A 26,009-nucleotide genomic window follows, 5' to 3' on the forward strand; every position below is an offset into this window, starting at 1 on the left:
AGGAAGGAGAGACCTGGGGAGGGTTTTCATTAAGAAGAAGGATTTCATGAGCGGTGCAAGCTTGACATAGGGAGGGTTGGGATCTAAGGTAGAAAAGAATATAGACAACTTCTTGCCATTTGCTATTCGTGGTTATAAAGTTGTCAAGGTCCCTGAGAATTTGAAAGTCAAAGGTGCCGTTTTCAGGCCATCGGTTGTCATTATCTAATTTATATTGGGGCCAGGCTGTGTTGCAATGAAAAACCAAACGCTTTGGCTTTATGCTTCTTATAAGCCAAATTTGGTGAGGTTGTGAAGGAGACAGCTCAGTGGAGAGGATGTGGGAATGTGGGATTGTTTGGCATCCATGTGGACTGGTGAGAAGAGGCCGAGGGTGTCTGTTTTTGTTCCAGGCATCCCCAGACAAAAGACAGAGACCCAGCGTCCTCTTTCCTAAAGAGGACGGTTAAGCTAAGAAGAAACTGGGCATCCCCAAGATTTCTTCTTGCTTAGTCCTACTGGTCCTCTGAGGATCAGGACAGCAGACCTGACTTTCGTGGGTACCGCTTGAAAGCCTGGGGAAGGCAGATTTTACCAATCGGCTGGATTAGTGTCCGATGTTGGATGTTCCAGTTGGAATCAGCAAAGGGCCTCTTGGATTGGAGCCGCATGAGGAAGACAGACAGAGAGAGAGAGAGAAGGGAGGATGAGGGAGGAGGAGGGGACAAAGGTTAGAGAGCTAAATACCCATTGTGGGCGGTCAGAGGTGGATTCCTGAGACCTGAGGGTTTTAAGAACCCACCTGTGAGTAGCCCCAGCCTGAGCCTCACAGTCCCCTTCAGGTTAGTTGTCTTCCTCACGCAAATCACTCGAAAAGTGAAGTGAGAGACAAGACTGGGTGGGTGGCCAGAGACTCTCAGGATCCAGCGGGATGGGCTGCTGCTGCCCACTGCTTCCTGGGTTGTGAGAGAGCCTCTATCCCCAAACCCATCCTGGGTGTCAGCATCAAATGTAAGAGTTAACGAAAGGAAAGAAGCACAAAAAGTGGCTCAATAGTCAAAACCAGGTTTATTTTGGAGAATAAACCTGAGAGGGGCTTCTGGCTGATTTCAGTCAGGAAAACTCTCTCTCTTGCAGACTAAGAGTATTGGTTTTAGGGTGAGAGAGCTTATCACAGGCTTGGAATGTTTCTGTGTGGAGGAGAAGTTTATTGCAGGGTTGGAATGTCTCTGGTCAGAGGGGAGGTTATCTTGGGGCTGACATCTCCCTGGCTGGAGGGGAGGTTGTCTTGGGACTGGCATGTCTCTGGTCAGGGAGGGATTTATCTTAGGGTTGGAATGTTTCTGGTTGGAGATGGCATTTGTGGTTTATGATCTTGCTGACCATAGCCATTAGGCTGATGCCCTTTGGATTTAGGCAGTTTTTGGTCAAGGGAAACTTTAAAATGGCAGTGCTTATCCAAGACGGCGATGCTCCTGCTCTGTTAGCTAAGCCACACGTTAAGTCTAGTTTTCTTATAGCATATGCAATCATTTTGGATAGCTCCAGTTGCCACTTCTTATTTACTGTTAGTGACCCCTATGAGTTTTAAGGTTTGTACAAAGAGAAACAAATTGTTTTATAGTCATCTTACATAGAAAGATTATGATTTATCGTGGATTTTTTCTTTCTGCCCTGTTCACTATCTCCAGCCCTGAGGACTCAAGTGCTTGCTCTTGATGGTATTAGAAGTCATCTAATTGAGGTCTCTGAACTGTTGGTTGTCTGAACTTCAAATACATTCTTTTTTTTTAAGTTTTGTTACTTGGTTCTTTACATATAAAATCACTGAACTGAATAGTCCAAAACTATTTATTGCATTTTATTTTTGATAGGTCACAGTTTGTTGTATCTATGTTATCTCTCTACTTCAGAAATTAAGATAGTTAATTTTACAGCAAATGCCGTAAAAGAGGTTATTCAAATTAATTAAAACATCTATACTCAGCAGATAAATTGAATAAGGATATGAACTGACATTTGATGTGAGGTAACAGTAAACAAATAGGAAGAAATGTCTACTTTCACCTCGGATTCAAAGAGGGCTGATACATAACTGACCTTTCCAGAGCTCCTAGTCTTTGTTCCAATAATCTCTAGAAGTGGGAACTTTTGGAAATTTATCCTAGGAAAATAATTAAAATGTAGAAAAAAGTTTATGCATGATAATATTTGTTTTTGTACATATGGGATAGCAATGAAGCAGAATCAACCTATTACAGGAACATCATTAGGAATGCGCCTCATAAATTCTCAATGCCATTGTTATTCTAATTATTCTCATACAATGCTGACGTAAAAATGATAATTTTGAAGATGATAATACCCTCAATACCCAGCATTGTACGTTATATGAAGAAGGCAGAATACCCATTCAAATGAATACAAAGTATGAAATTATATATCATTTTATATATCTATTTATAGACAACCAGTTAAAAGAACATATGGGCCAGGCACAGTGGCTCACATCTGTAATTCCAGCACTTTGGGAGGACGAGGCAGGTGGATCACTTGAGGTCAGGAGTTCGAGACCAGCCTGGCCAACATGGTGAAACCCTGTCTCTACTAAAAATACAAAAATTAGCTGGACGTAGTGGTGGGCTCCTGTAGTACCAGCTACTCGGGACGCTGAGGCAGGAGAATGGCTTTGACCCGGGAGGCAGAGGTTGCAGTGAGCTGAGATCACACCACTGCACTCCAGCCTGAGCAACAGAGTAAGACTCTGTCTCAAAAAAACAAACAAACAAAAAAAACCCATGACAACAGCCTATTTTTCTATGACCATTGGTACTTTATTTTTCCTTGAAAAAATTTTAATTTACTGTTTGTTACAATTACGAAAAGCTGGAACAAGAAAACCTGGAAGAAAGTTAAGGATAAACCAGAAGCTAGATCTGAGCAATTCTCTGCCAGTGCCCTGCATTGCTGTTGCTGCTCTTGAATCTAATTCATGTGCTGTTGGGTAATCTAGCAAGACTTTTCCAAGTTACAGAGTTCTTATGAATATTAAGTCACTTTCAAATGCTATTTTACTTGTAAAATAATATACCTATTGATTTGTAGAATATATCAGGAGAAGGACTGAACAAAGTATATACTGAAAATACTTTCACTCATGGGAATATGGTAATTTTCTTTTAGAGGAACTCGCATGAGTTTTTAATAATAGGAGACTGGAAAGAACCCAAATGTCAGTCTTGGTTGAACATTAGGTACAGAATATTCAGGTTGAGTTGGGAAGATAACTGAGTTGCCGTCCCTTGTTCTATGCAGATTTCCTTAGAGGTACCACTTGGGAAATAATGGCATGGGATTTCCCCTCCTTTCTTTAAGCTATAAAATGTTTCCTTTTTGCAATTCTGAACACCATTTACTTTGGTTCCAAAGACTTTGATTTTTCTCTTTGCTGAGAAAAAGCAGTCTAAATTTTCTACTTTAGTATTCTTTCCTTACTGGAATGTAGTATTTTGCAACAGGGTATCGTGACCGATAATAATTACTGAATTTTCTATCATTATAAGATATGGTGGTATGTGACTCTCCCCCTAGGGCCCAAAAGATGAGGCTGGTGAGGAAGCCGTGGATGATGGTACCAATCGGATCAATGAACAAGCCAGTTTTGCTGTAAACAAACTGCGAGAACTAAATGAGAAACTTGAATATAAAAGGCAAGCTCTAAATTCTATTCAAAATGCACCAAAACCTGACAAGAAGGTAACTCTTTGCTTTCAAGGTTGTCTTTGAAAGTTAACATTTGTCTAATTTGGTAGTTTTCAGTTGAGGTTGAGAAGCATCAGTTTCTTTTAAAATAATTTTAACCGTGAACAAGTTCCATTGTTTTTTTTTTTGCTTCTAGGATAGAATTAGAAAAGCATTTGTTTTTAATCTCTTATGGTTTGGAGTTCTTTCTCAGTTTCAACTGTGAGCAACTCTGTTCTTTGCATCTGCTTTGCCTACAGGGCCTTTGGGGAAGGGGCAAAGCTTTCTCTTGTGCCAGGGTCATTTCTGGAAGTTAATTAAATACTCAAGGACAATCTTTTGAATAAAAAAAGATGTTTTCTTTCAACTGCTGCAGGTGCAATTTAGGGAACCTTACAGTATTGTTCAGGAAATACATTGTTTTGCTAGAAAGCAGCAATTTGAAAGTTTAAAAATGTAAACAGCATTTCACTAATTGGCCTTTCTCAAACCCAAGCTGTGGTGTGGCTTTTTGCTTTGTGTTTTGCTCTTTAGAATTCAACAAGGAGGTTTCTCTCATATAGATATGGCTGATGCTCTTTGATCTGCCAGATTGGTCTCTGGCACTTTCTGAATGTGTGTTTGAGGATTTCAAGCGGTCAACATGAAAGCAACTTAGAATAAAGCAATTTCAGTGACTCACATTGGGTTTTCTGTGAGCAGGTGCCCAATCCTATTGAGTCTTCTTTAGTACTCTTTTTGTGGACATTCAAATGCTTTTATAGTAGGAGAATATTCCTGAAACAAGATGTAAGAAAAACTGGTATCATGAGCCTATCAGCAATTTACAATTAAAATATCTATTCATCTATAATCCAGTTACTGTCTAGTTAAACAGTGAGTTTTCTTTAACAAAGAAAAAGCAAAAAAGAAGAAGGAAGAAAGTCCTGCAAAGGTGTGTCGTCTTGGTTAGTAGTAATATTTTTACAAAATTATGTAGGAAGAAGTTTAATGTGAGCATCACTTTAATAATTGTTAGTGATGGGCTGGCTGCACAATGGCTCATGCCTGTAATCTTTGGGAAGCCAAGACGGGTGGATCGCTTGAGCCCAGGTGTTTTGAGACCAGCCTGGGCAACATAGGGAGACCCCATTTCTAGTAAAAATTAAAAAAAAAATTAGCCCATCATGGTAGTGGATGCTGGTAGTCCCCAGCTACTAGGTAGGCTGAGAAACGAAGATCTCTTGAGTCTGGAAAGTCAAGGCTGCAGTGAGCCGTGATCATGTTACTGCACTCCAGACTGGGCAATAGTCTCAAAAAAAAAAAAAAAAAAAAGTGGCTAGGCGCGGTGGCTCACACCTGTAATCCCAGCACTTTAGGAGGCCGAGGCGGGTGGATCACTTGAGGTCAGGAGCTCGAGGCCAGCCTGGCCAACATGATGAAACCCTGTGTCTACTAAAAATACAAAAATTAGCCAGGCATGGTGGCATGCATGGTAATCCCAGCTACTCAGGAGGGTGAGGCAGGAGAATCTCTTGAACCCGGGAGGCAGAAGTTGCGTGAGCCAAGATCATGCCACTGCACTCCAGCCTGGGTGACACAGCAAGACTCCATCGATCAATCAATCAATAAAAAATAAGAGAGCGTTAATGGTATTCTGAAAAGGAAACAAATGGCCAGGTTTCCTGGATTGTCATCAGAAATAGTTCATTCTCCCCCTTACATGGAGTCACTCCCATTTACTACATACAGAACTCGAAAGCCTGATAGTCTTCCCAGTGACAAGAACATGTCTGAGATGATAAACAGAATTCGCTGGCATGGCAGATAATCAGTATCTGCAATATGGCATGTTCTTTAAGAACAGTTGTCTTATTTATTCTGGATTCATCTAATTATAAATTAAAATGCATCTGTGGGTAACAGTATGAAAGATGAGTTAGAGAATATTCATTGAATTATTTTCTGCTTGGTTTGTTTGAAAGACATTATTCAGCCTTTCTTAAAATAACTTCTGATAACCATGGAATAAACATTCTTAGCTACAATTATATGAAAGAATTCTCAAGAAACTTGGAGCAATTCACTGGTACTGTGGCTTAACTTGAACTCTACTCTCTGATCTACATTTGCTGTGTAATCAGATTGTCCACAGGCTGCTCACGGAGCACTCTACTTCTGGCAGTTGTGCACAGGGCTGAAAGGGCTCTAAGGATGGAAGGCAGCTGATCCTTCTCTCCAGAAGAAGACATAGTCCTCCTTTTGTCTTTTACTTATGTTGGTAAAGAATTAATAATTTTTTAAAAAACTTAAGATTGGCCAGGGTGGTGGCTTATGCCTGTAATCCCAGCACTTTGGGAGGCCAAGGCAGGCAGATGACCTGAGGTCAGAAGTTTGAGACCAGCCTGGCCAATGTGGTAAAACCCCACCTCTACTAAAAATACAACAATTAGCCTGTCGTGGTGGCAGGTGCCTATAATCCCAGCTACTCGGGAGGCTGAGACACGAGAATCACTTGAACCCGTGAAGTGGAGGTTGCAGTCAGCCGAGATCACACCATTGCACTCCAGCCTGGGCAATAGAGTGAAAAAGTCTCACACACACACATACACACAACAAAAACAAAAAACCTTAAGATTGATGTTGAAAAAGGTTTTGACAATCTAGCAATTAACATATCCCACCCCCAAATCTTGTAATAGTAAGACTTTTCTGGATTAAATATCTAATTATTAATCAGATCATTTTCCTGTGAGACATAGTGGTGCAGACTTCTCCTCAATACAGAATGCCAGTGGTTTGCTTAACCCTCTTTCTCTCACAGATCTCTGTACCAGCAGTGTAATTAGCTACTGGATGGTAAAATTAGCCTTTTAGTTTGATTCCTGAAATTTACTGCCTAGGTTTGTTTGTTTTTTGTTTTTTGCCTCCACAGAGATTTTGTGAGTCCGGAGAAAACTGTCCAATTCTAGGGTAATATTGGGAGTAAACCATTAACCACGAAGAATCTAAGTAACACAAGTGATGAGTAAATGCATGGTGCTGTGCGAGTCACTGTGAAGATTCAGTGTAACATAGAGTGACACCTGCCCTCAAGGAGCAAATATGCTGGTTATGGAATTAAAACAGACATGAAAATAAAATGATCACAGTACTTATTGATGTTAAAATGCAGGACAATGGCATAGGCAAGGAGTGCTTCCTGTAGGCTTTCTGAGGAAGGAAAGAGCCCTTGTACACTGCATATTCAGGAGAGTTTTGGAGCAAAGCTGCTGTCCTCAAACTACAGAGTTACATAACCCTATAGGCTTTCTCATAAAAGAGATCTGAAGAGATGGCGAGCATAGCATTTAAAAGATATTATTTATTTTTGTAAATTCTGGTAAAGTATATATAACAACATTTACCATTTTAGCTACTTTTAAAAATTTATTTTTTATTTCAATACTTTTTAGGGAGCAGGTGGTGTTTGGTTACATCAATAAATTTTTTAGTGGTGCTTTCTGAGATTTTGGTATACCTATCACCCAAGCAGTGTACATTGTGCCCAGTGTGTAGTCTTTTATCCCTCATCCCCCGCCAACCCTTTCCCAAGTCCCCAAAGTCCAGTGTATCATTCTCATGCCTTTGTGTCCTCATAGCTTAGCTCCCACTTATGAGTGAGAACATACGATGTTTGGTTTTCCATTCCTGAGTTACTCCACTTAGAATAATAGTCTCAAATTCCATCCAGGTTGCTGTGAAGGCCATTATTTCATTCCTTTTTATGGCTGAGTAGTATTCTGTGCTGTATACAGACCACATTTTCCACTTGTTGATTAATGGGCATTTGGGCTGGTTCCATATTTTTGCAATTGCAAATTGTGATGCTATAAACATGGCTGTGCAAGTATCTTTTTTGTATAATGACTTCTTTTCCTCTGAGTAGATCCCTAGTAGTGGGATTGCTGGATCAAACAGTAGATCTACTTTTAGTTCTTTAAGGAATCTCCATACCGTTTTCCATAGTGGTTGTACTAGTTTATGTTCCCACCAACGGTGTAAAAATGTTCCCTTTTTACCACATCTACTCCGACATCTACTATCTTTTTATTTTTTTATCATGGCCATTCTTGCAGGAGTAAGGTGGTATCGCATTGTGGTTTTGATTTGCATTTCCCTGATAATTAGTGATGTTGAGCATTTTTTCATATGCTTGTTGGCCATTTGTGTATCTTCTTTTCAGAATTGTCTATTCGTGTCCTTAGCCCACTTTTTGATGGGATTGTTTATTTTTTTCTTGCTAATTTGTTTGAGTTTTCTGTAGATTCTGAATATTAGTCCTTTGTTGGATGTATAGATCATGAAGATTTTTTTTACCACTCTGTGGGTTGTCTGTTATTTCTGCTGATTATTTCTTTTGCTGTGCAGTAGCATTTTAGTGTTTTGCAACCGTCACCACCATCCATCACCAGAACTTTTCTCATCATGAAAAACTGAAACTATTAAACAATACCTCCCCATTTTCCCCTCCCTCATGCTCTGGAAAAACCATCATTCTATTTTTTATCTCTATGAATTTAACTACTCCAAGTACCTGATGTTAGTGGAATCACACAACATTTGTCCTTCTGTGACTGGCTTTTTTCACTTAGAATAATGTCTTCAGGGTTCATCCATGTGGTAGCGTGTGTTAGAATTTCATTGCTTTTTAAGGCTGAATCATATTTCATTGCATGTTTATACCACATTTTGTTTTGCTAACTATTTATCCAGCAATAGACACTTGATTTACTTCCACTTCTTGGCTATTGTTAGTAATGTTACAATGAATGTGGGTATGCAAATACCTCTTCAAAAGATCTTGCTTCCAATTCTTTTTGATATATACCTAGTAGTAGAATTGCTGGGTTCTATGCTAATTCTGTTTTTAATTTTTTGAGGAATCATTAAACTCTCTACCACAACATCTATACCATTTTACATTCCAACTAGCAGTGCACAAGAGTTCCAATCTCTCCATGTCTCCCTGCCAACACTCGTTATTTTCTTATTTCATAACCATTAGGATATTTCTCATTTCATAACCAATTCATCTTATATTTCTTATTTCATAACCATTAGGATAGTAGTCATCCTACTACTATCTTATTAAGGTGGTATCTTATTTTGGTTCTGATTTGCATTTCTCTAATGATTAGTGATGTTGAGCATCCTTTCATGTCCTTGTTGGCCATTTGTGTATCCTCTTTGGAGAAATGTCTATTCAAATCCTTTGTGCATTTTTAAATTGGGTTGTTTATGGTTTTGTTGAGTTTTAGGAGTTTTCTATAATCTGGAGATGAAACCTCTGTCAGAGAGGTGATTTGCAGATTTTTTAAATATTTTGTGGTTTGCATTTTTACTATATCAATAGTGTTCTTTGATGCACAGAGTTTTTAATTTTGATGAATTCCAGTTTATTTCTTCTTTTGTTGCCTGTGCTTTTTGTGTCATAACCAAGAAATCATAGCCAAATCCAATGTGATGAAACTTTCCCTCTATATTCTGTTTTTTTTTTTTTTTTGAGACGGAGTCTCACTCTGTTGCCCAGGCTGGAGTGAAGTGGCACGATCTCGGCTCCCTGCAACCTCCAACCCCCAAGTTCAAGCGATTCTCCTGCCTTAGCCTCCTGAGTAACTGGGATTATAGGCGCCGCCCCTCACCCCCTCCACCACACCTGGCTAATTTTTATATTTTTAGTAGTGACAGGGTTTTGCCATGTTGGCCAGGTTGGTCTCCAACTCCTGACCTCAGGTGATCCACCTGCCTCAGCCTCCCAAAGTGCTAGGATTACAGTTGTGAGCCACCATGCATGGCACCCTATATTCTGTGAGTTTTATAATTTTTAGCTATTTTGTTTAGATCTTTAATCTACTTTAATTGTTATATATAGGGTTAGGTGGCAAGGATCCAGCTTCATTCTTCTGCCTGTGAATGTCCAATTTTCCCAGCATGATTTGTTGAAAACACTGTTCTTTCCCCATTGAATGGTCTCGACACCCTTGCTGAAAATCACTTTACCATATATTATTTCTGGGCTATATTCCCTTGTTCTATATGTCTGTCTTTAAGCCAGTACCACACTGTTTTGATTATTGTAGCTTTGTAGTAAGTTTAGAAGTCAAGAAGTCTGAGTCCTCCAACTTTGTTCTCTTCAAAATTGTTTTGGCCATTCAGGATCTCTCGAGATTCTATATGGATTTTAGAATGAATTTTTTTTTATTTCTGCAAAAAAATGTTATTGAAATTTTGTTGGGGATTGCATTGAACCTGTAGATTGCTTTCGGTAGTACTGACAGCAATATTAATTCTTCCAATCCATGAATATGGGATGTCTTTCCAGATATTTGTCTTCTTTAGTCTCTTTCATCAGTGTTTTGTAGTTTTCATTGTAGAATTATTTCACTTCCTTGTTTACATTAATCCCTAAGAATTTTTTTAATGCTATTGTAAGTGGAATTTTTTTCTTAATTTTGTTTTTGGATTATTCACTGTTAGTATATCGAAACACAGCTGATTATTGTGTGTTGACTTTGAATCCTGCTACTTTGCTGAATTGCATAGTTTTAAGTGTTTTCATAACTCCCAGGATATTTTCCCTGTGGCAGATTGTTTCCAAGTTGAAGGATGAAATAATCCTAATAGAGAAAGAACGCACAGACCTTCAGCTGCACGTGGCAAGAACGGATTGGTGGTGTGAAAACCTTGGCATGTGGAAAGCCTCCATCACCAGTGGAGAGGTAGGTTTGACTGCTTTTCCTCTTAATTTATTTTAAAAGTTTGACTTCATTAAAAAAGATTTTATCCTGAAGAATGGAGATTGAGGGTAGAAAACTTACGCTCATTCTTTTAGACCATATTTTTCCTACCTTCCTTCCCCCATAATTTTCACTCCGGTTCACTCATGACTGGGAACTATACAAGGCTGCTTGGTATAGATCTGATCTCACTCCACTTCAAACAGCAAGTTCTTCCTGTTCACTGGAATTGAAAGCAGCTTTAATGTCCTTCAATTACCAATTTATTTTTCCATTAAGAGTTGAAATGAAAGCACTTTTTGAATCTTGGAGATGAAAAACTAAAAATGTAAGTGCATCTGATAGTTTCATCCTGCCGACTTCAATTGCTTAAATTTCAGTATCTCTAAAATCTTCAATGAATATATTTTTTGAATTATTTTGCTGTTTTTTTGAGGGATATGAGATAAGAGTTTGTAGAATATACTGTATCCCTTATCATTTGTCTATAAAAATAATTTCATTTAGGAGGAAAGACGCTTATAGGTGTTTATGTCATTACTGTTGACAACTTCCTTCTCCCCTGCCCTACTGTCTGTCAAGTGGAAACCTGGAGATGAAAGTCATATAATGTCATTTGCATAACCACATTATAAGCACATATCAAGGTCCTGAGCAAGAGAGTGTTTTTTTTGTCCTCATTGGTATTTAATATGGCTTATCTTTGTTCTTCCCTGCCTTTCCCTCAAGCCAGTGGCTTGACACTCTTACAGGGGTTGGGAGAGGGTCAAAATTCACAACCTTAAATTTATCTCTAGGTTGGATAGCAAAACAAAGCATGTTCTCCAAGACCTACCCTGAAAGGACACACATTACATGAGGGCCTAACCAGGTGCCTTCTGTGTGTCTTTGGCACTTGCTGGTGCTCCCATTAAGCTAAGCTGCTGAACAATACACATTTCTCCATGGAAGGTAGAGAGCAGTGGATCAGGGAAGGTCATGCCCAACCTCAGACTCCCACATAGAAACCCTCAGTAACTGCAGATAGTTACTGTTTGGGTGGAACTGTAGGAAGGTAATGGACTCAGGGGAATGTAATGGCAAAAGCTGCTACAAGAGGCTGCTGGAGGACAGAATACAAATTCTGTTACCTCCTCAGTTTTGCTTAGAGCTGGCCCTGACACTTCACAGTGTATTAAAATCATCTTCCAAAGGCACATATTAGGGGGAGCAGAAAGGGAAGGAAGGAGTGGAAACCATCACAAGGGTCTGTGCCCTGGCAGTCAGTTGCTGCTTGCTGAAGTACTCTGGCCGGTGAAAAGATAGTGGAAATGGGAAAGGGGCACCTGACATCTAGAGCTCACGAAGCAGTCCCAGAAAGGTGCGGAGGATGCATTTTCATCAAGCTGGACGTGCCTGTATTCTGTGCTAGCTGACTCATCAGAGGTGTGGTCCTAGGAAAGTCAGGGACCCTGTCTGTGCCTCTACTTCCCTATCCTTACAGTGGAGTGATAATCCTGCCTCACAGAGTGGGTGCTCAGTAAACCTCTCATCTCTTTCCCTGGCCTTTCTTATTGACTCTTTCTCTCTAATTCAATTTATGATGCTAATTCAAGCTCAAATTCAATGTATTTTCTATTGTTTTCTCTTAGCTTCTTATGTTAAGTATAGTAGTGGCCTGTTCTGGATTAGTGTGTGTGTGTGTGCACGTGTGCATGCACGCACACATGCATGCACACATACAATATCTCAGTTGGGAGGTAAAGGAAATTATATCTCCCAATGTAAAATTTACTGAGAATAGAAATCAGGGCTTGTTGGATCCTGAAATTAAACTGGAGGTGCCCCCATCCTTCTCTGAGAGAGTTTCTGATGTATTTGATGGCTGTTTGCTTGCTGTTAATTTCTTTAAATTTCTGTAACACAGGATGAGCCTGCTGTATAGTTTTCTTTTGCTGTGTAACACATTTCATGCTTAAAGCAATACCCATTTATTGGTCACACCTCTGTAGGTCTGGAGTCCAGCACAGGATGCATTGGCTCCCTGCTGATTGTATCACAGGCCGAAGTCAGTATGTTTCCCAGACTAAAGTCTTGTCTGAAGACTCAGTAAAACCCACTTCCAAGCTTATTCAGATTGTTGGCAGAATTCAGTTCCTTTGGTCATAGAACTGAGATATCTGTTTTCTTGCTGGTTTCCTTCTTGGGATTTGAATCTTTCTGACTTCCTTTCGTATCACTGGCTAGCAAAAACTCTTTGCTTTTACGTTAGGCCCACCCAGGAAATCCCCCTATTTTAGTCTACTATGCCATATAATGTATCTTAGTTACTAGAATAAAATCTATAATATTCACAGTTCCAGGGATCCTGCAAGGTACATCACGGGGAGGGAAATCTCCTTAGGGGGACACTTACAGATCTTCCTTCTGCATCCATTCACCATGCTTTTTGTAAGTATCGATTTTGATGTTTTCCCCCAAGGTTACAGAAGAGAATGGTGAGCAATTGCCATGTTACTTTGTCATGGTAAGCCTACAAGAAGTTGGAGGAGTTGAAACTAAGAACTGGACGGTCCCCAGAAGGCTCAGCGAGTTTCAGAATTTACACCGGAAACTCAGTGAGGTATGAATACTCATGAACGCAGTATTCTAGAATTACTGCACAAGAGCTCGTTTCAATTTTACACATAGGAAAGCTGATTAATCTTCTTCCTTTGCTGTTGATACTGGCACAGTGGCATTTTCATCCTGACATTTGGAAATTTACTCATAGATCAAACCATCTAGTCTAGCCTAAGTCCATCAGGACCGATAATGGTCTGATTTTCATTGTAAATTGCCAGAGAACCCTAGAGCTGGAAGAGACCTAAGGATCACCTAGGTATCTCACAACTGGCAGCTGCCGATTGTGATATCTTGATGGTAGTGAAATCAGTTGTGAGTTGCAGCAGTAGAAAGAATGAGCTGCATTGGATTCTATCACATACACAAGGGAGACAGTAAGGTGCGGTGCTTGGAGGATTCTATCACAGACACAAGAGAGGCAGTAAGGTGCGGTGCTTGGAGGATTCTATCACATATACAAGGGAGGCAGTAAGGTGCGGTGCTTGGAGATTCTATCACATATACAAGGGAGGCAGTAAGGTGCGGTGCTTGGAGATTCTATCACATATACAAGGGAGGCAGTAAGGTGCGGTGCTTGGAGGATTCTATCACATACAGAAGGGAGGCAGTAAGGTGCGGTGCTTGGAGGATTCTATCACATATACAAGAGAGGCAGTAAGGTGCGGTGCTTGGAGGATTCTATCACATATACACAAGGGAGGCAGTAAGGCGCGGTGCTTGGAGGATTCTATCACATATACAAGAGAGGCAGTAAGGTGCGGTGCTTGGAGGATTCTATCACATACACAAGGGAGGCAGTAAGGTGCGGTGCTTGGAGGATTCTGTCACATACACCAGGGAGGCAGTAAGGTGCGGTGCTTGGAGGATTCTGTCACATACACCAGGGAGGCAGTAAGGCGCGGTGCTTGGAGGATTCTATCACATATACAAGGGAGGCAGTAAGGCGCGGTGCTTGGAGGATTCTATCACATATACAAGGGAGGCAGTAAGGTGCGGTGCTTGGAGGATTCTGTCACATACACAAGGGATGCAGTAAGGCGCGGTGCTTGGAGGATTCTGTCACATACACAAGGGAGGCAGTAAGGTGCGGTGCTTGGAGGATTCTGTCACATACACAAGGGAGGCAGTAAGGCGCGGTGCTTGGAGGATTCTATCACATACACAAGGGAGGCAGTAAGGTGCGGTGCTTGGAGGATTCTGTCACATACACAAGGGAGGCAGTAAGGTGCGGTGCTTGCAGGATTCTATCACATATACAAGGGAGGCAGTAAGGTGCGGTGCTTGGAGGATTCTATCACATACACAAGGGAGGCAGTAAGGCGCGGTGCTTGGAGGATTCTGTCACATACACAAGGGAGGCAGTAAGGTGCGGTGCTTGCAGGATTCTATCACATATACAAGGGAGGCAGTAAGGCGCGGTGCTTAGAGGATTCTATCACATACACCAGGGAGGCAGTAAGGTGTGGTGCTTGGAGCCTCTAGAACCAGACTGCTCAGCTCTGACTCTCAGCTCTACTCTTCATGGCTGTGTGACCTGGAATTTATTTATTTATCTATTTATTTATATATATATATTTTTTGAGACGGAGTCCTGCTCTGTCGCCCAGTCTGGAGTCCAGTGACGTGATGTCAGCTCACTGCAACCTCCGCCTCCCAGGTTCAAGCGATTCTCCTGCCTCAGCCTCCCGAGTAGCTAGGATTACAGGCATTTGACACCACGCCCGGCTAATTTTTGTATTTTTAGTAGAGACAGGGTTTCACCATGTTGGCCAGGCTGGTCTCGAACTCCTGACCTCAGGTGATCCACCCACCTCGGCCTTACAAAGAGCTAGGATTATAGATGTGAGCCACCGCGCCCGGCTGACCTGGGATTTATAACTCACTTGCTTTTTGTCTCTTTTTCATCAGTGAAAACGAATACTAATAGTGCCTACCTTATGGGGTTGATATGAGAATTAAGGGAATATATGTATATAAAGCATTTATAAGGATGTGTGGCACATAGTAAACATCATTGTGTTTTTTGGTAGTAGCAGTAGTAATGAGCATTGTTTCATAGACGTTTGGTTTCAGTTTTATTTATGTATATGCATATATGTATGTGCATTATGGATTGCAATGTAGCATGCATTTCCTACTGTGAGTTTCAGTTAAAATGTTTGAAAGCCACTAATCTAGGTTAATTCTTTTATTTGAGAGAGGAGGGAAACCGATCCCAGAGCTTAACTGACTTGTCATAGGACATGTACATAGTGGCTAAATCAAGATTATTAATGGAATCTTACTTTTAGATTCTTCTTCCTACTTTTCCTCAGGAATTGCCATCTTCTCTAATTCTCCTTCTACTATGGGTCATTGCCTTTTTTCCCCAGCAGTGAACAGTTCTTCAATTATTTCTACTTGAATTCAGGTCCATTTTTCTCTTGCTTAGCGTGAACTGATACTGGTGAAACTATAACTGTCAAAGGGTCCAGCTGCTTGCTGCTTGCTGCTTGTAGAAAGAAGCCATCATAATAATAACAAGAGTGAGGCGTGACAAAAAGAGAGTGAGATTTTACTATCCATGCTAGCAAGGGGAGGAGTGGGCAAAATTCTTTCTAAAACTTTCCACCCTCAGCCAGGCATGTTGGCTCACGCCTGTAATCCCAGCACTTTGGAAGGCCGAAGTGGGCGGATCCCTTGAGGTCAGGAGTTCGAGACCAGCCAGGCCAACATGGTGAAACCCCCATCTCTACTAAAAATACAAAAAATTAGTTGGGTGTGGTGGTGCACGCTTGTAGTCTCAGTTTCTCAAGAGGCTGAGGCAAAAGAATCACTTGAACCTGGGAGGCGGAGGTTGCAGTGAGTCAGGATCATATCACTCCACTCCAGCCTTGGCAACAGAGCAGGATTCCATCTCAAAAAATAAAAATAAAAATTTCCAGCCTTCAACTGTGGAGGGAACCCAGGGGATTTTAAAGAGAGGGTTTGGAATGCAGAAGAGGCAGCGGGTCTAGGGGGTGTCAGGTGGCGTGACCTGCCCTGATGGCTCGTCTTGAATTATTGTTCCATCTGGTGAAGCATCCGGCGCCACTGTGGCCAGAGGTGTCTGGTCCGTATCAGGATCTGGCCCTTGAAGCTTCTAAGGAAATAGATGACCAGATAAGCAGCGTGGTGTGCGCTTAACAAGCATGTGGGTAAATCAGTGTGCATAAAGCATGGGAGCACGGGATGGGGAAAGAAAGGGAGTGGAGGTTCACAGCAGATGCCCAGGCTGTATTTCAGAATGAAAGGAAACACATACGCAGCCTGTCTCAAAGTTACATCTTGAGATTAAGGAGGAAGGAGGAAGGAAAACAAAGTTTGAAAACACGGTTTGAAGCCACGCTGCTCCTTTACAAAACCTCATGGGCACCTCTGAGACTCCTCTTCTATGAATGAAATGTGTCTCTTTTCTTTAACCTTGTCTCCAGAGTGATTTTTTAACCTGTTTTCATCACTACATACTATAATTTCTTCAACTGCTTTTTAAGGATAGTGACCCAAAGTGAATGTCATGCATGCTACATTTCTCAGATGGCCTTTGGTCACCTTAGCACTGTGGAAAGCAAAAATTTGTCTCAGTATAACAATGAATTTTCCCCAGAGTTGTTGAGTAAAATTGATACTACAGAAAAATGTGTTGTTTTCTCTGTGGAAAAACTATTGTGAAACCAAAGTTTGTATCAAAACAGGAGGAAAAAGAGTTGAGGGAAAATTTTGAAATGAAATGTCTTTGGAAGGTAGAATTTACTTAGACAATCAAAACAATTAGATGGAAGCATTAAAAGAAACTAACATGAAAGTCCATGCCCGTCCTCTTTGTCATCTTTCCTCGTCTGTGGACCGATGGCTGGGCTATTCTCTTACCCCTGCCCTTTCCTACGGTGTGAGTTTTCCTGTTGTGAGAACCCTTCCTGTCGACAGCTGTGACAGGAAGTACCTTTTTGGGTACTTAGTGATTTTAGTCTTCCCTTCCAACTCTCACTGCCTGTTTCATTTCTCTAAAATTTCACAGAGCTGTTGTAAGCATGAAATAACACATGCTATGCTTCTAGCACAGTGTCTGGTAGAAGGGAGGACTTAATCCACCAAGGGTGCGCTCTTCGTACTATGAATATATTTTGTTAATATACTTACAATCTACAGTTTGCCACTGAGAGGCAGTAATAAGGCCGGGAGTGGTGACTCATGCCTGTAATTCCAGCACTTTGGGAGGCTGAGGCAGGAGGATTGCTTGTATCCAGGAGTTTGAGACTGGCCTGGACAACATAGACTACGCCTCTACAAAAAATTTAAAAATTAGCCAGGCATGGTGGTGCGTGCCTGTAGTCCCAGCTACTTGGGAGGCTGAAGTGGGAGAATCACTTGAGCCTGGGAGATCAAGGCTGCCATGAGCCATGATCACGCCACTGCACTCAGCCTGGGTGACAGACTGAGACCCTGTTTCAAAAAAAAAAAGGAAAGAAATGCAGTAATAGAGCTACAACCCAAGTTTTCTTTGTTCCCATTGTTTTCTTTTCTTTTTATTTTTTTTTGACTGGGTCTTGCTCTGTCTCCCAGGCCCAAGTGCAGTGGTGCAGTATCAGCTCACTGCAGCCTCCACCTCCTGGGTTCAAACGATTCTCCTGCCTCAGCCTCCCCAGTAGCTGGGATTACAAGCATGTGCCACCACGCCAGGCTGATTTTTTGTATTTTTAGTAGAGACAGGGTTTCACCATGTTGATCAGGCTGGCCTTGAACTCCTGACCTCATGTGATCCAGCTTCCTTGGCCTCCCAAAGTGTTGGGATTACAGGCGTGAGCCACCACGCCTGGCCATTTTCTTTTGTTAACTTTAGCTTTTTACAGAGATGTTAAAAACACAACACCTTCTAGTTGAAAAACTTTCTGTGAGCCAGGTTTCCATTTGTCACATCATGTGCCACCCTGCGTGGTGTGCAGATCCCTCATACCAGCCTGGCTTTGTGACTTCCCAGCTCCCAGGGATCTGTAGGTTTGGGGATGTGCTTTAGTTTTTTCCATCAAAGTTTCCGTTCCTCCCGATTCTTCGAGCCTGATTAAAATGGGTAGGTTTTCACCTCAGAGGAACAAGTACAGGAGGAGGAGATTTGTTTTGTTCTAATTGTTATTCTAAATCTTTTTTAAGATTAAAATGTAATTTCAAAATACTAACATTTCACTTTTCGCCCCACAGTGCGTCCCTTCTTTAAAAAAAGTCCAGTTGCCTTCTCTTAGCAAGCTGCCTTTCAAATCTATAGATCAAAAGTTTATGGAAAAGTCGAAGAGTCAATTAAATAAGTTTTTACAGGTAAGCAAGTGAAAAATGTGGGATATGAGAGAAAAAATTAGTTATTTACGGTTAAACTGTCATCATTCTACGAGCTTGGTAGTTTGCTTTTTGTTCTCACAAGCCATGCTAGATGCTAAAAAAATATCTTGGGTGTTTTTTTTTAATTAAAGGAAAATACACATATAAAAATACACGTAAGTGTATAACTGTCTCCGTTTCACAAACTGAACACACCCATGTAACCAGCACCCAGTCCAATGCACTGGTTATCACCAGCAGCCCCCAGCTTCCTCCCATCGCTGCAGCCCCTCTAAAGGTAACTGCTGTCCCGACTTCCAGCACCATAAATCAGTTACAGTTGTCTTTGAACTTTATATAAATGGAACCGTATAGTGTGAATTCCTTCGTTTCTGACTTCTTTCACTCATTATGTTCATAGGACTCATCCATCCTGTCATCTTAGTTGTAGATGATTCATTTTCGTTGCTGTGAGAGGTTTTCATTGTGTGAATACACTGCATTCCAAATTCATTCCGTTGTTGATGAGCCTTTGGCTCCTTTCCACTCTGAGGCTTTTACAAAGGGTGCTTATATAAACGTCTAGTACTTGTCTTTTGGCAAATATCTGTCGGCTGATGCCCAGGGATTAGGATTTCTCCATTTTTCTTCATGGTCACAGCAGTTTTATACACTCCCCAGCAGTGTGTAAGGGTTCTGATTGCTCCACATCCTCACCAACACTTATCTTTTGCGTTTTTATTCTTAGCCATTTTGGGTGTAGTAGTATCTCATTGTGTTTGGGGGGTTTGGTGGTTTGTTTTGTTTTGTTTTGTTTTGAGACGGAGTTTCGCTCTTGTTGCCCAGGCTGGAGTGCAGTGGCGCGATCTTGGCTCACCGTAACCTCTGCCTCCCGGGTTCAAGTGATTCTCCTGCCTCAGCCTCCCGAGTAGCTGGGATTACAGGCGCCTGCCACCACGCCTGGCTAATTTTTGTATTTTTAGTAGAGACAGGGTTTCTCCATGTTGGTCAGGTTGGTCTCAAACTCCCAACCTCAGATGATCTGCCCACTCGACCTCCCAAAGTGCTGGGACTACAGGCGTGAGCCACTGCGCCCGGCCATTTGTTGTGTCTCCTTTTCTATTGTGCTGCTGCTCATCCTTTCCATAATGTTTTATGGGTTTGTCCATGTTCTGGATCTGAGTTCCTTGTGAGATCTTACGTGCTACAAATATTGTCCCCCTTTCTATGGATTGCCTTTTGCTTAATGATTGCTTTTAATGAACAGATGTTCTCAATTTTAATTTAACCCACTTTATCATTTTTTTTATTTTATGGTTAATGCCTTTTGCACCTATTAAGAAATCTTGGCCTACTCCAAGGCCCTGAAGATATTTTCTTAATTTCCTTTAAACACTTTATTATTTTCTATCAGTCTGTTTTTAAATAATAAGGCCAAAGGTGTGCTGTCCTCAATAACAACCACTCTTTTTTCCTTTGCTGCACCATCTATATTCAGAGTATAATTGTTAATCACACTTTGGATCTTAAAGCCCTGAAGTTCTCAGAGGCATGGAACTTTGCCTCATAAAACATGTTTTGCCTCTGCAGTAGAAGCTAGACATTCTGAGACTGAAAAAAAATGTTCTGAATATTTGTATCCTTTAAAGAATTCTTTAAATTGACATTGCACTTGTACATATTTATAAGGTACAGTTTGGCATTTTGATACATGCATATCATTTCTTTATTTTTTTTTTGAGACAGACTCTTGCTGTCTTGTCCAGGCTGGAGTGCAGTGGTGCAATCTCAGCTCACTGCAACCTCCGCCACCTGGGTTCAAGCAGTTCTCCTGCCTCAGCCCCCCAAGTAGCTGGGATTACAGACAGGCTCATGCCACCACATTTGGTTAATTTTTGTATCTTTAGTGGAGACGGGGTTTCATCATGTTGGACAGGCAGGTCTCGAACTCCTGACCTCAGGTGACCAATCTGCCTCGGCCTCCCAGAGTGCTGGGATTACAGGTGTGCGCCACTGTGCCCAGCCACATTTATCATTTCTTCGTGGTAAGAACATTAAAAAACCTTTCTTCTAGCTCCTTTTTGATATATAATACTTTACTGTTAGCCATAGTCACCCTACTGAGCAACAGAACACCAGAACTTTTTCCTCCTGTTAAATTGTAACTTTCTAGCCACTGACCAATCTCTCCCATCCTTTCCTCCCCAGTCTCTGGTAAATACCTCTCTCTACCTCTAATATATCAGTTTTTCTTCAGATTATACAGATGAGTGGGATCATGCAGTATTTGTCTTTCTGTACCTAGTCTGTTTCACTCAACTTATGTCCTCCAGGTTCATTCATGTTGTTGCAATTGACAGGATTTCATTCTTCTTTATGGCTGAATAATATTCCATCATGTATATCGGGGGGTTCAATCTTTTGGCTTCCCTGGGCCACAATGGAAGAAGAAGGATTGTCTTGGGCCACACATAAAATACACTAACCCTAACGACAGCTGATGAGCTTAAAAAAAATCACAAAAAATTCTCATAATGTTTTAAGAAAGTTCACAAATTTGCATTGGGCTGCGTGTAGCCCGCGGGCTGTGGGTTGGACAAGCTTGATGTATGTATACCACGTTTTCTCTATCCAGTCGTCTGTTGGACGCCTAAGTTGATGCCATGTCTTGCCTCTTTATTATGAATAGTGCTGCTTTAAAATGGGAATGCAGATATATCTTTGACATACTGATTTTATTTCCTTTGGATGTATATCCAGTAGTGACATTGCTGGATCTTATGGTAGCTCTATTTTTAATTTTTTGAGGAGCCTCCGTACCATTTTTCATAATGACTGTACTAATTTACAAACCCACCAACAGCGTACAAGGGTTCCCTTTTCTTTCATATCCTTGCCAACACTTCTTTTCTTTTGTCTGGTGTGAGATGGTATCTCCTGGCCTTGGCTTATATTTCCCTATTCATGATGTTGATCATTTTTTCATATACCTGTTTTCCATTTTTATGTTTTCATTTGTGTCTATTCAAGTCCTTTGCCCACTTTTTAATGGGATTATTGTGTGTGTGTGTGTGTGTGTGTTTTGCTGTTGAATTGTTTGAGTTGTTTTCCTTCATTTGAATATAATTTAAGGCCAAAGATTTACATCTGTAATGATTTCCCTATTAATATGCTGATTGTATTAAGTTTGGGACTTAACCATTAGTATATCCTGCTATTTTGTAAAATGTTAGAGAGTAGATGAGTGAAGGACATCAAGATGGGGGAGAACATCTCACTACTCCTGATCCATGCTCACATACAGGTTGAACTGACCATTTAATTCTGAAAAATGAATAAAGACTGTCTGCAGGATTCAGGGACAGGGAGGGCAGTAGGGGCACTGCCCATGCCCCTTAATCTCCTTCTCAATGGCCATGGCAGGGCCTGCTCACCTCCAGGCCAGTCTCTCCTGCAGGGTACGTGAATGCTGATGGTGCTCCGTGGACCCCTTGTCCCCAGCGGGCAGTATTGGGCCCTCTCAGAGGTGATTTTTCTAGGGAGGGTCATAGCGTTCATCAGGTCATTTGCCATCTAAACAAATAGGATGTTGCCATCATGGACCAACCCCTCTGGAACTAGACCTGAACCTCCACCTCCCCCCACACTCTGTCATCAGAGGCATAGCTGGCTCCTGAGTGTTCCATCTCCCTATGTGGCTGACAGTTCTTATAGCTTTACATATTCCTAAGCCCAATGTCTTATAATACTAGATGTGTAAATATTCTGTGGTCACATTGTTAATTCTGCCGTCTTACCATAGCACTTGTACATAGACAAGCTCCATTTATGTTCTTCTTTACTCTCTCCTAAGGCCAGGTAAGTACATACAGAACTTTGGGAACTTTCCAGTTTGAGGGCTGGTAGAAACTGTTATATATGGCCAGGCGCGGTGGCTCACGCCTGTAATCCCAGCACTTTGGGAGGCTGAGGCAGGCAGATCACGAGGTCAGGAGCTCGAGATCAGCCTGGCCAATATGGTGAAACCCCATCTCTACCAAAAAATGCGAAAATTAGCCAGTCATGATGGCGTGCACCTGTAGTCCCAGCTACTTGGGAGGCTGAGGCAGGAGAATTGCTGGAACCTGGGAGGCGGAAGTTGCGGTGAGCCGAGATGGCGCCACTGCACGACATCCTGGATGACCGAGTGAGACTCCGTCTCAAAAAGAAAGAAAACAAAAGAAATTGTTACATAATTATGTAACTGCGCACTGCCTGGAAAGTGGCAGCACTGGGAAATGAAACTATTGCCTGGCAGGTCGTGCCACCATGTGAAAACTCAAAGTTCTTTTTTTCAGCTGATGTACAAAGTCTGAATATAACCATAAAAGGGCAATTTAGAGGTATCCATGTGTAATTTGCAAAAATTTAAGTTGGTCAAACACAGATGACTGAAAGTTGTATTTCAAAAGTGGTAGCGCCTGGGATCTGTGAGCTGTAAAGTAAGAATTTTCTGTTGCACCAAGCAGTGCAAAGCAGAGTGAGTTCTGCCTTCTGCATAGTTATCTCCCATGAGCAGAGTGATTTGGGCACTACTAGTTAACCTGGAGGGGATTGTTTGCCATTAAGATCATTAAGAATTGATCTTACATAGTTTGTTTCAGGGGGAAAGGGAAGTGGTTTTCGGTTCAGAAGTCTGATGAAAGTAAATTCGTGACAGCTCCGCCTCGCTTGCCTTTACTTGTAGCTCCCAGCCACACAGATAGTTTCCCACACTGGAGCAGTTAATCCTCTTTCTTCCACAGAATCTGCTTTCAGATGAAAGACTGTGTCAGAGTGAAGCACTTTATGCCTTCTTGAGCCCTTCTCCTGACTACCTCAAGGTTATTGACGTGCAGGGGAAAAAAAATTCTTTTTCATTATCCTCATTTTTGGAAAGATTTCCTCGCGACTTCTTCTCCCACCAGGAGGTGAGCCGTCGAAAGAGTGAACCACTTTTGTAGTGTATTTCAGCAGATACTAAGCTCATGCTCCTCATGGGGGGAAGCAAATCCCTCTCTTTTCAGTCATTAGCACTGTCACATTTTGAGGCACCTGCTTGTATTTCTGTATCTTAATTCTTCCAAGTGACTTGCAGGGGAGGACAGAGTGGTTTTACCACTTCAGAGTTGGTAAGTGAAATGCAAGTAGGAAGTTCTGCAGGAGCCCCGCTACACACGGGGCGCCAGTCCCCAGGTCGGGGGAGGCCAAGTGCGGGCCGTCATTGTGGGGTGGGGGGGTGGGGGGGTTCATGCTGAAGGTTCACAGTAGAGGAGGTTGTGTTGATGGAACAGGCCAGAGGTCGTTGGCCTGGACTGGAGGGTTTGGTGCTGTGCTCTAATGGAAGATTAGGTACAGCATAGAAGTGGGGAGGGGCGAGGTTCACGCCAGGCTGAGAGTTTAGGCTGTATTCTCAGGCATGAAGAAGCATGGGATATTCTGAAGCAGGATGATCTGGCAATGGTATGTGGATAAGGGAAAGTATAGAGCCTGCAGAGCTTTCGATCTCATCTTCTGAACCCCAGACTTCTCCCCAGAGTAGGCTGTGCGCTCCTGTGCACGCCACGGAGGCGCCTTGCCTGGCCCTCTAGCAAATTGCACAGGACCACCTCTGAAATGTGGCTTCCCCTCAGTCCATTGCCAAATGCTGCTGCCTCTTCACCGGAGGTGGCTTCGAGTTTGGACAGAGGAACTGATGGTGAAAAGCAGCATGCTGTTCTTCTGCATTCTCAGCTGGGGTGGAAGTCAGCACGTCCCACAGAGCACACCCACACCTGCTCCAGTCCACACATCTACCCACGCCCCACTGCAAGCATCTCCCATCTCTTTCCTTCATGTGTCCGTCTGTACTTGGCTGCTTACCTGTCTCACCTCCCTTTTATTCCTGAACCCCTGGAGTTGATATATGACTCAGTCACTCTATGAAGTGACTCTGAAGCTGCCAGTGGCTTCCTCTCAGTCTTTACCTTTCTCAGCCTCTTTGAGGCGTTTGCTGTTGCTGGACTTCTGTGTTGCTGTTTTTAGAGAACTCCTCCAGCCTCTATGACTTCCCTGTCCCTTCCTCTGCTCGCCTGATGTAAGTAAGTATCTCCCAAAGACCTGCCTGGGCTCGCACTTCAGCTCCTACCTCTACACAGACATTGCAGTGCCCATCCTCAGCTGCCCTCCAGCACCTAATGTTTGCAGCTCTGGGACAGCACTTTCTCCTGCCCTATCATAACACCTGCCTGTGTGTCTGTCAGTCTCCCCAGAAGGCAGTGGGCCACAGAAGTCTAGATCTCCCTCACACTCATTTGCATTAGCCTGGTGCCTGGTATGTCATGAGTTTTTAACTGAAACCTGCTGATGCGCAGATCAAGAAATGGGACTAGCTGAAGGACAGAATAAAAGCTTAAGTCACAGCTTTAAAAATAACTAAATTACTTGAAAATGCATGTTTGAAAAAAAGCAGTGAATTTAAAATTATTTACTTCCTGCTGTTTTAAGGGAGTGAAGACTAAAAAATAAATAAGTTAAAAGCCTTAGTTTTGAAATTCAAAATGGTTAGAAAACTATTTTATCGTCTATTAATTCACTGATTATAATACAGCGACAGATTTTTTTTTTAAATTAGCTTATTTTAAGCCTTGAATAAGGCTCGAGAATCAAGCTTTTCTGAATCTGTCCTCTGTGTTGGAAATGGTAGTTTCTGCATGAAAACTAAAGAATTAAGGCTAAAATACGAGCAGATAGTTTGGAATTTACACTTGAAGAGGGAGAACAACTCTACCAATTTTCTTGGATAAGTTATCTGCTTCCTATGACTTTGCTGTATTCCCAGGAGGAGACAGAGGAGGACAGTGACCTGTCAGATTATGGTGATGATGTGGATGGGAGGAAAGACGCCTTGGCTGAACCATGTTTCATGTTGATTGGGGAGATTTTTGAACTTCGAGGAAGTAAGCTTCTTTGTTATTATTTAGTGGTATTTGCTAGTTAAGTGGTATATATAATCGTACATGCACATGCGTTTAATATACCTTTATTGCTGAAATGCATCAGACATGTATTTATATTCATGCATCCATTCATTCAACATAGCCTTTTAAGAGCCAACCCAGGCCGGGCACGGTGGCTCACGCCTGTAATCCCAGCACTTTGGGAGGCCAAGGCGGGTGGATCATGAAGTCAAGAGATCAAGACCATCCTGACCAACATGGTGAAACCCTGTTTCTACTAAAAATACAAAAATTAGCCGGGCATGGTGGCGCATGCCTGTAATCCCAGCTACTCGGGAAGCTGAGGTGGGAGAATTGCTTGAACCCAGGAGGTGGAGGTTGCAGTGAGCCAAGATCGCACCACTGCACTCCAGCCTGGGTAACAGCGAGACTCCGTCTCAAAAAAAAAAAAAAAGAGCCAAGCAGATACTATGCTACATATACAACCCCAAGACAGGTATCATCTCTGTCCTAACGTAGCATAGCGTCCTGATTTACTCTTCCCCATGTTCCTCTGACTACAGAAGGTTAGAATCCTTCACGTTGCTTTTTATGTGACTTGGCGTAGCTTCCATTGCCTTATCACTGAAAGTTATACAGAAAA

At 41.9% G+C, this 26,009-nt stretch overlaps 1 protein-coding gene across 4 annotated transcripts in view; it reads left to right on the forward strand.

The window, feature by feature from the left end:
• The window catches only part of SNX25 (sorting nexin 25), a 182,358-nt gene that overhangs the window by 146,609 nt on the left and 9,740 nt on the right, over window positions 1-26,009 (forward strand). For 2 of the 4 annotated variants that reach the window (XM_055112058.2, XM_034959501.3), the window contains 6 exons: window positions 3,571-3,735; window positions 10,329-10,460; window positions 12,940-13,080; window positions 18,297-18,410; window positions 23,195-23,359; window positions 25,249-25,366. In XM_055112058.2, coding sequence (XP_054968033.2) covers window positions 3,571-3,735; window positions 10,329-10,460; window positions 12,940-13,080; window positions 18,297-18,410; window positions 23,195-23,359; window positions 25,249-25,366 — 835 coding nt within the window. The remainder of the gene's footprint in view (window positions 1-3,570; window positions 3,736-10,328; window positions 10,461-12,939; window positions 13,081-18,296; window positions 18,411-23,194; window positions 23,360-25,248; window positions 25,367-26,009) is intronic. The other 2 variants (XM_055112059.2, XM_034959502.3) reach the window with 1 other exon arrangement.

Source organism: Pan paniscus, chromosome 3, assembly GCF_029289425.2.
Source record: "Pan paniscus chromosome 3, NHGRI_mPanPan1-v2.0_pri, whole genome shotgun sequence".
NCBI classification, from domain to species: Eukaryota; Metazoa; Chordata; class Mammalia; order Primates; family Hominidae; genus Pan; species Pan paniscus.